Here is a 14,530-nt window from a genome sequence, read left to right as displayed (position 1 = left end):
TGTTTATTTGATCGTTTTAATAAGGGAAATGCCAGACCAGTCAACAGCAGGACGAACCTTACACAGACGCCTGCGTCACTGCGTCCCTATGGGCACGGAGGGCTCGCATGCACTTCCTTTTGAAACAGGCAGACTGAGTGCACAAATACCACAAAATAACCAGGCTCGGGGGTGGGGGGAGGTCACAGGCCACGGGGGGACCACGCTTCAGAGGCGATCGAGGCATTAAATACGGGACCTACACGTGACATTTCACTTCACCATACGTATAATTTATATATTAAAAGAAAGGAGGCCGCAGTCCGTAGACGTGCGAGCAGCTTTAGTCAGAGAAAAGGAACGAGCGAGGCAGTGCCATGCACAGGGGAGGGCTGGCCGTCACCTACTCTCCCTCCGTTCCTGTCCCCGCCTGACCCGCAGAGCCACCTGCAGTCACGAAATAAATTAGCTGGCCTTGGCGCCATCTTAGAAAGTCCCACCAGTGTCCTTGGCAGCGTCCTCTGGGCTCCCCGCGGGCGGGGGGCACCCTGGAAGGGGGAACGCTGAGCCCTGTGTGTAAACATCCCCGGGAGTCGCCCTGGATGGACAGGGGAAGGGACGGGAAGAGGCCAGGCGGAGGAGGGAGGTGCAGCTAGCCGCAGGGCCGGGGAGGTGTCACGTGTCACCTGGCCTGGCCGGGGAGAGCAGGATTTTTTTTTGCATCCACTTTTGCAAGCAAAGCTTAAACGGCGAGACGATCCTGTTTCTCTGTCACTGTCCAGACGCCGGGTCCCTTAGAACTGACTTGCGCTGCTGGGGTCACACTGTAACAACCGGACGATGGAGGGGTCACTCTTGGCACCTTTGATAAATTCCTCCAGGGACAGTTTGCCTGTGGGAGGGAGGACGGGAAAGGGGAGTCAGCCAGGGCTCACTGTCCCGCACTTTCCAGAGCACGGGGACAGTTCCCACGTCAGGGCCACCCGCTCGGTTCCAGTCCCGAGCCTTCCTGGGACTGGATGCTGTCCAGGTGCCACTTTGACGACGTTTTCTGGAAAAACCTGTTTTGCTTTCACTGCTCACTGCAGAGCATCGGGCAACTCTGGGACACACCCCATGCGACAGCACACGGTGGCCAGTGGGGCAACTTAAATCCCCTTAGAAGTTGCCCCATCCATTACTGAAGAAAGGTGTGACTTGGCCGGAAAGAAAGGGTCTCTGCCCTACTGCATAACTAAGCAGGGCGTAATTCGCTGACCGTCCAGCGGGCAGTCCCCTGGTGGCGGCACGGGCCTGCTGCTCGGGCTGGGAGAACCCTTTCTGCTGCTGTAGCATCTGCCCTTGGGGTGGACGGAGGACGAGAGAGACTGGCCATGCTGAGGTCCAGCTGGTACCGCCCCCATCTCGGTTCCTCCCTCCTCCCCTGCAGACCCTGTTACTTCTAGGATTAGGAGGCAGAAGAGCAGGTTTTAAAGCTCAGTTGCCGTAGAAGCTGAATCCCAGAGGCGCCGATGCAGGCGACGCGGCGGGTCCTCTCCCAGAGCGGGCCTGGGGCGGGACCTAGGTCTGAGGCAGACTCTGTGTTCTGCGGCTTGTGCCCTGGGGAGCCTACTTCTCGCCTCGGCTGAGGGGCTCTGCGGCCCCCGGGGAAGTGGAGCAGTGACGGGTACAGAGGGACAGCTGTAAAGGGACCGCGGCAGCCCGGGGCCCAGGCCCAGCATGCAGAGGAGGACGAAGGACGTGCAGGCTCTGGCTCTGCTGCCGCGGGCCAGCAGCAGCCTTCCCACGCCTCAGCGCTTCACGTGCAGGGGGCGCCCTGGCCGCGGGGAGCGTCAGAGGGGAGGCTGCCTCTGAGGGGTTCGGCCCAGGCCTGGCCCGGGGGACACACTCAGTTAATGGGCTGCTGCCAGGCAGCATAGGACAGATGCAGCTTGCCTCAGGGACCTCCCGTGGGTCTCCTGAAGGGGGGCAGGCAGGCTGGCCCCCCAGGGGACTAAGCAACAACACCCAGACCAAGGGGTGGACTGGATAGCCACTCCCTCCCCAGGACCCTCCGCTAGTGCAGACAGGTTCGTGGGCTTTGTTTTTCTTTTTATCTTGGTATGACTTTTACCAGCCAGCTCCCCAACCCCTGGGTTGGGGGGGGCGGAGGGGACAGTCTGAAGGGGGAGCTGCCCCCTCCTCCAGGACCCAGTTGCCATCAGCACACCTGCCGCACCTGTAGGGCTGCTGGTCTCCCCATCTCAGAAGCTCAGAGACTATAGGATCGGGGGCAGCGACACCGTGACGACAGAGTCAGATGCCGGCCCAGGTCTCCCCTGACCCTGGCTCCTTCCTCAGCACCTGCCCTTCCCCGGGCGACACCAGGGTGGGTGGGTGGGGGGACGCCTGAGAAGCTGCAGAGGTGGAGGGAAGTGTCCCAAACACGCCTCGCTCCCAGCACCATCGCACAGACGCACGGGGACCCGGGACCCTACCGTCATTGTTGGTGTCCATCTGCCTGAAGATCTTGTCTGTCCGTTTCTCCGGAGTGGACTCATCCTCGGGCATCTTCATCACGGAGGACACCATTTTGTAAATAGCCTGCCAAGGGGCACATGGAAGTGTGTGCTCAGAGGTTCTGGAACATTCTTGGGTGGATGAGGCAGGTGCGAGCTTCTGCCCCCCCACATCACGGTGGCACAGAGGTCAGGATGCTCACCAGCCTCCAGGACCCTTTCCCACTAGAACGTCCTCGCTACGCCCAATAATGCAGGTGGGGATCGTAGGTGGCAGGTGGGACACAGGAAGCAGACACACTTAGGGGGGCCGTCTGCGGGTGGGAAGGGGGACGGTGCTGGGAAGGACTCCAGGGAGCCTTCTGGGGGGGCCGGGAACGCTCTGCAGCTGGCTGAGGGTGGCGGGGACCCGGGGAAAAGAATTCTGACTCCCACCGCTGCCAGCGACTCTGAACCCAGAGTTCCCCCAACCTGTGCTGACTCAGTCTCGGGAAAGCGAGTGTGACCGCACGCCACGGCGATGGCCTGGCCCGCAAGGGGACGCCGGACCGCTGGCCGCACCCCGGGGGCCGCGGGTACCTGCACGATCTCCAGCATCTCGCTGCGGCTGATGTAGCCGTTGCCGTCCAGGTCGTACATGCTGAAGGCCCACTTGAGCTTCTGCTCCAGTTTGCCGCGGGAGGTGACGCTGAGCGCGATGATGAACTCCCGGAAGTCGATGGTGCCGTCGCCGTTGGTGTCGAAGGTGCGGAAGACGTGCTCCGCGAACTTGGAGGCGTCGCCGTAGGGGAAGAAGTTGGCGTAGATCTTCTTGAACTCGTCCACGGTCAGGTGGCCGGTGGGGCAGTCCTTGAGGAAGCCCTTGTACCACTCCTGCAGCTCGTGATCCGTGAACTCCGTGTTCTCACGCAGGTCCTGCAGCACCTCGGGCCGCAGCTTGCTGTTCTGCTTGCCCATGGCCGCCGGCTACACCTGCGGGCAGAGGACGGGGTCAGCTGTGGACGCGGGGGCGCCCCCCCCACCTGCAGCCACTGAGCAGGCCGAGAAATGTCCCCTGCGTGCCCTGCACCCAGGGCCGCAGAGGCCCCCATAAGGCTGTCCCTGTGTACAGTCGTCAGCAGGACCAGGACCCCCTGCGGAAGGCCGGCCTCTGGTCTACTCACCCCTAGGAAGGCGGAGATGCTCCGCCCATGCACTGCAGGACGCATTTGGACTTTGAGAATGAGGAAACGTGAAAAAAATATATGCATTTAAAACCGATGGGATGCCCACTGGGAAAGCGTACAGATCTGGGGACTGCTCCTCAGTCCCGTCACCCTCTCCGGCTCCAGGCAGAGTTGCCACACCGACTGCACCCCACACCCTGCGCGCTGAGCAGTTCCTTCCTCTTTCGGGCACTTGGGTCTGCCTTTGTCCTTAGAACAGGTAGAGTGGGTGGACCCAGAATTAGCAGCAGGCAGTACATGGTGTCCCGGATGTGAGCAGTAAAGCATCAGGCACCTGTTGGGTGCGGTTTCCACAGGCCTGGGTGTCGGGCCGGCCCTGGGGAGATGTCACTACCAGACATTACTGCACCTGTCCCCTGACTTTCTGAAGCATGTAGGAGACTAGACAATAAGAAAGTGTTCCCGTCCTAGTCCCAGAGGTGACCACTCCGAACCACTTCCACATTTATGAAACAGCAGATGCCAAATCCTCATCACGAAAGACGAACGCAGCCCACCGACTCTCCCTGCCCTTCCTTCTTCCCCCACCCAGGGTTTATTCCTTTACACAGACGCATTGTTTTTATTCGTCTTGATGACTTTAAATTATACATTTAAATTTCCTTTTCTAACCTTTGAGTATAGCAGTGAGGCAATTTCTTTCAAAATTACAAACACGCATTCACCTTGACCTGTGCAAATAACGTGAGCCCTGCCACTTCCTGCATCTTTGTAATAAACGACCCAGCTTCCATTTGCGGAAAAAAAGAGAAAACAGTGTGTGTGTGTGTGTGTGTGTGTGTGTGTGTGTGTGTGTGTGTCTGGAAGGACTTATTAGGAAATGACAACATTGGCTAGAGAAAGATAGCTCATTGATGAATCAAATGGGGAGTTTTTACGGTAAATCTTTTGCAATTTTAAAATGTCGAATTCTGTATTTTCTATTCAAAAAATAGATACACCACAGTAAAAATAGCCAAATCTCTCTCTCTGGATCTAGCAACCTGACGCGGAACCTCTCGCTTGCCTGTGAGACCAAGCTCGTCCCCTCCCCACCTCCGGCCCGTCAGGCTCTGCCGTGGGAATCGTTACTTCCACATCGTCAGGGTTTACGATCTTCTTCTGCTTCACCTGCAGGTTGCTCCTGAAAAGTGGAAACTGGCAAATCTCCACCTGACTTGCCTGTCCGTTTCCTGGCGAGGGGGCAGTGAGTGAAGAAGCCAGCCCTTGGGCCAGGTGTCTCTGGCCACCCGTCCCATGTCTTGCCGTGCGTGGGTGGCAAGAGGGGGAGGCTGGTCCAGGGGGAGGCAACGTGGTCGTGAGCACTGCCTTCGCTAGGCCACCTGCGCTAGTCGATGGCACTTCACTTCCCCGGATCAGCATTCTCGCACTTTCCTCATGGAAATAAACCGTCTGCTGTGGAGTTCGAAGACTCCCGGAGCTCAGAGACGGTCCTTCCAGCATCCACCCACCTCGCCGAAAAGCAAACTGCCGCTCAGAACAACGCTAGCAGTTTGCGCCAGGAGGCAGCTGTGATATCTGTTCTTCCAGATCTCACTGAAGTGCCGAGCTCCTAACACCTCCTCTGTCTGAAATAACAAATGTTTATGGAAAGGAAGGTACCAGATTAGGGCGAGTGAGGAGTACGGCCAACGCGCCCATAAGAAGGTAAGAGGTAGAGTGTGGAGTGTGCTGTGGTCTGCCTTGGGGGAAGCTTCGTGCCTTCCGAGCTCCCTCCCACGTGGGTCCCAGGAGGCAGACACAGGTGACTGCACAATCCCGCCTCACGGCACTTCCTGCGTCTCCCGGGGCCTGGCCCAGAGCACGCGCACGCGCACGCGCACACACACGCACACATACACGCACCTGCTTTTAGGTTTTGCTAACTTTGGAAGCAGAGAGGTTTTCGGCAAAGCTGGCGTAGAGGCTGGGTGACCCTCTTTGGGGGGTACCCTTGGGGGGTCCTTCCTGAGGGCTTTGGGGGCCTGTGGGATGGGGAAAGGGCAGAAGGAAGGACTCTCGTCTCTGGCCGAGCACTGGCCAGAGTGGCAGCCCTTTGATCTGTTTCTGCATCCAGTCTCATTTGAAGAAAGAGTTCCACTGACAGAAACAAGTCTGACACCAGGACCTGCTCGTCGTAACATCCCGAGTCCATCAGCATAATCGTGTGGCACAAGAATATAGGGACACCGCGATGGCAGAACCCCACCCCTCACCCAACAACAAGAACAAGAAACAGAAAATAAAGGCCACGCGTGTGACTTTGTGACCTCGACGTCTCTGAGGTCATGTCTATGACCCCAAGCCAACGCACTCCAGTGCAAGGCCGGCAAACGACAGAGCAGGGCAGAGGGCAGTCAAACCTCAGGGCCTGCAGAGGAGACGGGGAGGAGAAGCACGCCAACGGGTGCCACGGGATATTCCAGAAGGGTCAGGGAGTGGGGATCCCCAGGGCCCCGGAAAGTGAGAGTAGACAAGCTGGAAAGGGATGCGGGAGGAATGGTCTGACAGTATGGGTAAGAAACAGAGCCTTGTTCCTCTCGCCCTGCTTCCTTTTCCTTCTGGGCACAGGGCCAGACTACATTTCTCAGAGTCCCTTGCAGCCTGGTGGGCAAGGACTGCACTCTGGCTGATGGAAAGTGCCAGCGTGCTGGCCACAGAGCACCCAGGGGAGGCCTCGGAAGCTGTGGAGGGCACAGACCTCACAGTCTTTCTCAGCCACGCATCCTCACGTGCCCATTTTCTCAGTCCTCTTAAGGACGGTGCACAATGAGTCCGTGGGCAGTGTGGAGGCCACCAAGGTACCCCCAGCTGGTCTCCACCTCTGCTCCCTCGCCATTAAACTTGTTTGCCAGGAAGGTCTCACAAGATGGCCTTCGCACTGTGACTGCCATGGAGCCAGTAGGTGCAGCCCACGAACGCCAGGCACAGCCCCACGCATACTCCCATCTCTCGCTGGGCCGGCCTGCGTGTGCTTGCCGAAGGCTCAGAAGAAATAGTTCAGAAGAAGAACCTCACTTTTGCTTTCTCCTGGAGGCTCTCGGCCCGAAGTGGGAGGCCTCACCAGGAACGGGAACAGGTGGGGTGCTGCATGCACGTTGACCCCTCCGTTATTAATTAAGACAATGAACAAACTTTATTGATGACTGGCTGGCTGGGAGACGGCGGACAAAAAGCAAACATTTCTGCAAAGACAAAGCTGCCACTCCTGTTTCCCAAAAGAAATGGCCTCCTGGCCCTGGTCGTTAGGCAAACACCGCAGCCTTCAATTACCAGAAAATCTCACTTTCATCTCCAGTCAAAGATGGAGTGCAGAATGGGTGTGCCAGGGGAGGGGGACTGATTCAAGGTCAGAGGCATCTCTCGCTTGGCTTAAAAAGCTTCATCGCCAAGCAGGGCTTGGATCAGACAAGTAATAATCTTCTGAGAGCATCAAAGACGACATTAATTCACAGTAATGGAAAAATGGGGGAGGGAGTTAATGTACCACTTATATCCATCTCTTTCTGGTTCTCAGTTATGCTGTTATTGTTCTGAATGTGCTAAATTGTGTTTTTAAAAAATACATAAACACATGTAGCCGGGGAGCCCTACGAAGATATTTAACCCAAAGTCAGTATTGCCTGCAAATTAAAGCCTTTTTAATGGCATAGTTCTATCAGCTGCTCGGCGAGGCTCCTGGGAACCAAGTGCTCGAATGTCCCCTTAATCACGGCTCAACGCTGGCTGATGGCATGGGGCCACATTTCATCCCACTGCTCTAAAACGCTCATCAACTCGGATCTCCAAAGCCTGCGGGGCCAAGCAGACTTGGAAACACTTGGAGGGAAGATGGTGGGGGGGCGGGGACCAACTCGCTACTGAACACCAAAGCTCAGGATGAGGCTGGAGGGCCGTCTGCCATGAATTTGAACTTCAAGGGACCAGAGGGCTCGTTTGAGATGAATGCTTGTTCTGTAGGGGGTAGAACAGGGCAGCGGGGGCAGAAGGGGCGGTCTGTGCTGTTTTCGTGCAGTACCAGACCCAGTGTCCCCTCCTGGTGCCCTAACGCCAAATGCTCCTCGGGGGGCTGAGCCTTGTCCTAGGGGAAGATGGGCTGATGCGTTTGTGTCCTCCGCTCCTCCAAGTAAGCAGGCGAGGGCAAGTAGGCAGCCTTGGCTTCTAGTGCAGCTGCCCCGAGGAGGGGGCCAGTCCTGTCCCAGGGGAATGGGTGACAGCTGCCAGGACCTAGCTCAGGAAGCAGCCGCCTGGGGAGGCTCAAGTTGCAGCGCGCCTTGGCGGACGCTAGAGGGCGCAGTCCGGCAGGCTCCCCAGGACCTGAGGAGGCCCCGCCTCCTGGCTTCCTGTCCCCGCCCCTGCCACGCCTCTTCCAACCTGCGGGTCCCTGTTTCTCCATCTATTAACTAGATTTGTCCGATAGACAAATGTAACCCCCAGTCACACGTAGCTATTGAGCACTTAAAATGTGGCCGGTCTGAATTCATTTGTGTGCCCTAAGAGTAAAATACACATTGGATTTTGACAGCTTAATGCAGAAAAAATAATGTAAAACGTCTCAGTAATTTTCCTATCCTGATTACATGTGAAGTGATAAATGATACCATTTGAGATATAGTGGGTTAAATCAATCATGTTGGTAACATTACTCTCATCATTTCTGTTTGCTTTTTGAAATGTGGCTACTAGAAAAGTTAAAACTACACATGTGTGTGGTGGTGTATTTCTAGTGGTTGGTCAGCCCTGGATAAAAAAAAATCCTTGGGACACTATGGATCTGGAGCCACCAAACAGGGACCCTCCAAGTTCATTAGCACCCAGTTTACAGGCCCAGTGCTAACCGTAACCCAGCTGGGAGAGGAGGTTCTTTCACTCCTTGGTGCCCTTGAGGTAAAGATAATGGTGTTTGCATTTCACAATTATGTGCGAGTCCCACAAGTTCTATCTCTAGGAGCTTCAAGAACTTTGCCAGAGACCAGCAGCTGCAATCAGGTCTGATCCCAGGTGAGGTGGAAGGCAGAGGGGTCGGGGCTGCAGAAAAGGAGTGTTCCTCCCTGTCTCTAACTGGCAGGCAAGCCTCTGAGTGAGCCTAGGAAGAAGGTCACTAACACATTTGGAGCGCACGGCTACCGGCTGTGCCTGCATCAAATTCAGCCCATTTCCAGATGGCTTCCTGAAAACCTGCTGCATCACAGTTTTACCAGCGAGATGGGCTCCAGGCCAATGACTTGTGATTGAGAAACCCAACTGAAAACGCTCCTGACTTCTGTGCCCTTCCCCAGAATCTTAAAATCCCCATGACTCCCTAAAGCTTAAAACAAGGAATAAAGGAAAGGACGGAGGGAGGGAGGGAGGGAGGGATACGAGGCACCGACATCCCCTCCCCATCTTGAGCCGTCCTCCCTTCCCACCATCCTGAGACCGAAGTGTCCTAAAGGAGGCTGGAGGAAAGGAAGAGACAGAGCAAAGAAAAATCCGCAAGAGAACGTTCTTTCCCTTGAAGAAACAGCTAACTCTGTGGGCGACTTTCCCCACATACCCGGCACCTCGGAAAACACCGATCCACCCATGTGACTGCTGGCCTCGGCCGCCCAGCAAACTCTTACTCACTCAGCAAAAGCCCGACTGAAACGTCACCTCCTCAGGTGTGCATTTCCCGGTCTCCCCACAACTCTTCCCTTTGCATTCCCACAGCATTTTTTTTCTTTTTTTACCTATTTCTATTCTGACTCAACTTCTAGTGCCTCGTTTTATTGGTGTCTTCCCCTTATTCAAAGGTGGGCTCCGTGAGGACAGAGAGTCTCTCACATGCCAGTAGGAGGACCCGCTAAGCATGTTCTGGCCTCGAGGCCTTGGCATTCACAGTTCCCTCCACCGGGCCTGCTCCTCCTGCCCCTCGGGACCAGCGGGACACAGCCCTCAACGGGCAGGTGTCTGTGAGTCTTACTGGGGGCACCTCCTCTGAGGAACCATCCCAAATAGCATCTGCCTCACACCCTGGTCCCTCACCCCGCCCCTCTCCCCAGCGTCTCCCACCCCGTGGCACTATGTCGACGCATTTGCTGACTGTCTGCACCCCGCTGTGCCCACAGCTGGGCCTGGCACAGCCAGGACTCAGAGAAGACATGCGAAATAGTGGCTGTGTGTTCCCGGGGCCATGCACAGTGCCCGGATGCAGGAACAGATGAGTGACCGATGGGTTTCTTCCAGGCCCCTCTTGCTCTGACATTGGTGGCTCTCCCAGCACTAGGGACATGGGAAGGAACATCAAGGGATTAGGATGGCAAAGTGCTCGCTTGCTCAGGTCTGACGCTCCAAGACAGGACATTCCGTAACGCAGACTGGGCATTCTGGAAACCTCCGCTGACCAGCACAGGAAGAGCCGCCGCAGAGCAGAGGGCCTGGGGTGTGTCAGACTTCGGTTCCATTCACTAAACCGATGCCATTTCCTCCCTCCCCAGGGAACAGGGTCCCCAGCCGGGGAAGTGGTGCTGTCTCATCCTAGAGACAACGTCACTGCCACATGAGTCTGCTGGGGACGAGCTTCCCCAGTGGAGAAAGGTAGGTGAGTGGCATGGACCTCAAGGAGCCTCTGGCAGAAGAACGAGGAGGGAAGAGGAAGAGGAAATGCCGGAGAGAAGGATCCTCTCCAGGACAGAATCTGCCGACGCACCGGGAAAAGGATTCCAGGCGAGACGAAAACAAGGCCACGTGACTCGCCATAAAGCTGGAATCCACATGTGAGTTCCATGTTTCTGCAGAAGGTGCTGGATGCCCCGCGAGGCGCAGGGTGGGCCAGAGGGTGGGAACACAGCTGTGGATCCTGGGCACAGAGCCCAGGGCTGCTTTTGCCCACCCAAGCATTTGTGCTTTGCTTCGAAGGTGAATTCGGGGCTTATGGTGATAGATCCCCAAACTCCAGGCTGGAGTGGAGAGTGAAGTCTGCGTGTGTCCCCTTGTGCATGCAAATGTGTCTGAGGCTCACCCGTGCTGGCCGTGGGAACACCTGGATGAACAAGACACACAGACTGTTCCCAGATGCCCACGGTCCTCCCACATCCCACCCCACACCGAGACACACGGGTGATGCACATCATAAGGCTCCCTCATGAGGGCCAGAGAGCCAGAGAGGAGCCGGCCTGTCCCCTCACCCGCATGCGATGGTCGAGAGGTTTGACAGGTGAGGTCTGAGCTGGGCTCAAAGGTTCCAGGAGTTCTCCAGGTGGGACAAGGGGAGGAGGCCAGGCGAGCACCCGGCCAGGCCACAGAGGCTGGGACGTAGCATCCGGCAGGCTTGTGAAGAATGCGAATGCAGTGCTGATTGCAGAGGAGGCGGTAAACCGGGAGAGGACTGGAAGGCGGAGGCTTGTGATCCCTCACAGCTCCCCTCAGCTCGCCGCCCCAGCAGACCCCAAGTCCCACGAAAACACTCAGAATGAATGGACTAGTCAGGACCCGGGGACCTCATCACTGTTTGATTGGACGTTGAAACTCCAGAGTTGAAACAAACATCAGACTGATGGCAGAAGCTGCTCTGAGGTTTCAGACACCCCTCACCAGCCCCTCCAAAGACCTGGCCCCCCGTTTGGTCAGACTAGAGGGGCAGAGTCAGGGGAGGGCCCCCCGCCCCAGGCTTGGCCGTGTCATCACGAGTGGAGATGTGGGATGCCAGCGCCCCCACATCTTGGAGGCACTTCCTCCTGGCTACTTGCGCCGGGCACAGAACAACTCAGGCACTAGTCAGGGCTGTGGGAAAGTTCTGGCCGGTGGAGTGGGTCTGGCTCCTCTCTGATGCTTCTGGCCCGGATGTGAGCCAGAGTCCTCCCCAGCAGGTGGAAGCCGAGACTGCAGGCCAGTGCCCAGCACACCCTGGAGGAGACACACGGACGGACGGGCAGCTATTGGGGTGCTGGGCAGGGCCTGGAGTCGAGCAGCCCCCAGTGCCGAAGCTCCAGAGGAAGCCTCTCTTTGCTCTTTTATAAAACGGGACCAAATGCCAGCTTTGGGGATGCGGTGGGGATGGTGGCTGCGTGCGTAAGGCACTCACGCTGGGCAGCGGGCACGCAGTCGATAGCCCGCCCAGGGCTCCTCGAGCACCCCGCGCCCGCCTTACGGTCTTGGCTGTCTCTAACTTCTCGGGGGGCCTCAGTTTCCTTGACCGCCACAGGGGAAGAACGGTCTCTCCCTGCCGACTCTGCACGTAGCCATGAGGACAAAGGAACATGAAGCGTGTGGAAGGGCTTTGATTTAAAGCATCAGACAAATACGCAGAGGTTTTATCACAGCTTTTCTAACAAAAGGAATGTCGGGGATGCTCGGCGAGCCTGATCGGTGTCAAACGGAGCCAGGCCGGCGGGCTGGAGGTGCAGCGCAGCCAGCACGGGATTCCCGAACTTCCTGCTCGCCAGCAGAGAAGGGGCAACGCGGCGCTGCAGGAGTCGGCGGCGTGTCGGGAAACCAGGGCTGGCTCGGGGGACGCGGCTGGGGAGCTGGGCAGGGCCAGCCTCTGGATGTCATCCTGGGGGTGCAGGGAGCCCCAGAGGGCATCTCGGCTTCAGCGGCTCCTAGGTTCAGGTTTCTGGGGAGACCACCACCAGTGAGTGCCTCGTCCTTGCTACGCAGCTCTGAGCTTGTCGCCTCCCCAGACACCTCCGAGGTGCAACAGCAGAACTAACCGAATGGCAGTACGGAGCAGACCGGATCCGAGTGGAACCAGGGGAGACGCTGACCGACGTGTGAGGAGCAGGCAGCCAGGGGAAAGAAGACAGACGCCAGCACCCCAGGAACGCAGACTGATCACTCGACTGGGCAGTACGAGTTCATACAGTCTTTGTCAAAAATACTCGATACGGTGCCTCTGGATTCTTTTGCGGGTAAAGGGGAAGGACTGGGCAGGCACCGGGAGGGAGCTGCGCGGGGGCTTGGGGTGGGGGCGGTTTGCACTTCTGTCACTCCACCTTCGGAACAGGTCGGAGGCCCAGGCGCCCCTGGGTCAGCACGTGCCTGGCAGCTTTACGTTCCTCATCTGTAAGATGTGACTTTGGACAATGCGGCCTCGAGGCATGTCACACCCTACAACGTGCCTTCGAGTCTGTCCCCAGCGGAGGCGTCTGCAGCAGCGGGGGCGTCCGTGCGCGTAGCTGGCGTGTGCCCCTGTCCCCAGGACCTCGGCTGGCAGCACCACACGCTTAGCTCCTTTCCCAGGAGACGGTTAGACAGCTAAACATCCGCCAGGCTCCTCCTTGTGCAATGACTAAATTTTCAATTCGTGGGCCCCGAATGAACCATTTCCAAATGTCGAATTCATGTGCCCCAAATGAATGAGGTTTGGCCTCATTCTAAGAGATCTTGGATAGAAACTGTAAGAATGTTATTATAAACATTAGACTTAGCAGCTGTTTTCAAGGCACGCACGGCCCCCTAGGTTCTGTGTACGCTGACAATGGGCTCCGTCACAGGGCGAGTCCCCTCCGTGAGGGACTGCCACCGCAGAGCGCCCGGAGGGAGGGCTGGCGGCAAACCCCCGTCTGGCATTGTTTATGCTCAGCACGTCGATCCAAAAACAATTTTTTGTTGTTTTTTTACACTTGGAAGAAAACTTCCAGTGAATCATCTCGTATGCTATTTGATTCATGTTTAATGTCTTTGGGAAGAAATAAAAACAATAAGTCATTCTCAATCAAAATGGCATCAGCCGAGCTGAAACGCCAGGCGCACGAATGGTCACATGCCAGCTGCCCCTTGGTGGCCTCAGCTGCTACAGTCTTCACTTGCTGTTAGAGTGTGTTTATAATCAGCAGTGAAGACAGCTCATAAAAGCTGCCTTTTGTCATTTTTAAAAATCACACCACCAGACGCCATAGATTCTGCAGGGAGAACTGGGGCCAAGCCACAAACTCACACACAGAAAGTGTCAATCGACATGCAATAACTGAGCACCTACAAAGTACAGATCACAGCGCCGAGTGATGGGGATACACAGACGTGTAAGATGCCCTCGAAGGGCTTCTAGTCTCCTCGGGAAAGCAAGGCATCAATTCCCGCTTCTCTACACCAAGTTAGTTCCTGCTGGGAGCCAGGCACCGTGCTGGGGTGCCGGGTGGCAGAAGGGGGAACACAGGAAGGCGGCATTTCAAGAGAAACCGACAGGCTCCAGCTTCCAGGCTGGGGCCCAGGTCCCTTCCTGACCCTTTCCCCCAAGGACACAGAGCTGCGTTCCATTAGCCCAGGGTGTAGGCAGGAATAATCCCATAACCAATTAGATCGTTGCCTGAAAGGCAGGAAGGACAAGGTTTGATGACAGGAAGGAGGTCAGGGAGGGAGGGAGGGAGAGAGGGAAGGCCTGGCCAGTGGGGCCCCCTCCAGACGACCCCCACTCCTCACAGGCCCAGACCTGTGGCTCCGGGAGCACTGTCCAGTGTGCCCTCGAGCGCCCACCTCCCGCGGCCCCCTCCCCGGGTCTCCACATTTCCCATCAGAGACTTCCTGGCCCAGAGGGTGTCTAACTTCAGAGAAAGCCAGTGTCCTGGAGAACCCCCGAGGTCCCAGGCAGCCCACAGAGCAAGCGCTGATTGCTGAGCACGTTCACAGTGAGATACCCAGGCTGAACGTTCGCACATGGGATTCGACAAGTCCAAGAGTATTTAAGAGGTCAACAGGGCAGAAAGTCTGGAAGCTGGGCTGTCCCAGAAACCTGGGCCGTGTGCCCGCGACCCTGCTGGACGCTTTGGGAAATGGGAAGGATCGGTGTGGGCTCGCCCCAAGGGGCTGGCGACATGGAGGCGGAGAGATCGAACGGGCTCAGACCTGGCTCAGGGGCCCCAGCCCAGGCGCCGACAAGCAGCGAGATCT

At 57.1% G+C, this 14,530-nt stretch overlaps 1 protein-coding gene across 2 annotated transcripts in view; it reads right to left on the bottom strand.

Moving 5' to 3' along the window:
• The window catches only part of HPCAL1 (hippocalcin like 1), an 88,411-nt gene continuing 73,881 nt past the window's right edge, over positions 1–14,530 (bottom strand). For both annotated transcript variants that reach the window (XM_025045764.1, XM_006910230.3), the window contains exons 3-5: positions 3,057–3,449; positions 2,457–2,562; positions 1–871 (exon numbers count right to left, since the gene is read on the bottom strand). In XM_025045764.1, the coding sequence (XP_024901532.1) occupies positions 774–871; positions 2,457–2,562; positions 3,057–3,434 (582 nt within the window). In that variant the 5' untranslated portion in view covers positions 3,435–3,449 and the 3' untranslated portion in view covers positions 1–773. The remainder of the gene's footprint in view (positions 872–2,456; positions 2,563–3,056; positions 3,450–14,530) is intronic.

Source organism: Pteropus alecto, unplaced genomic scaffold, assembly GCF_000325575.1.
Source record: "Pteropus alecto unplaced genomic scaffold, ASM32557v1 scaffold61, whole genome shotgun sequence".
NCBI lineage: Eukaryota > Metazoa > Chordata > Mammalia > Chiroptera > Pteropodidae > Pteropus > Pteropus alecto.
Note: the sequence above shows the minus strand (reverse complement) of the source record. Positions and strands in the feature narration are given on the sequence as shown.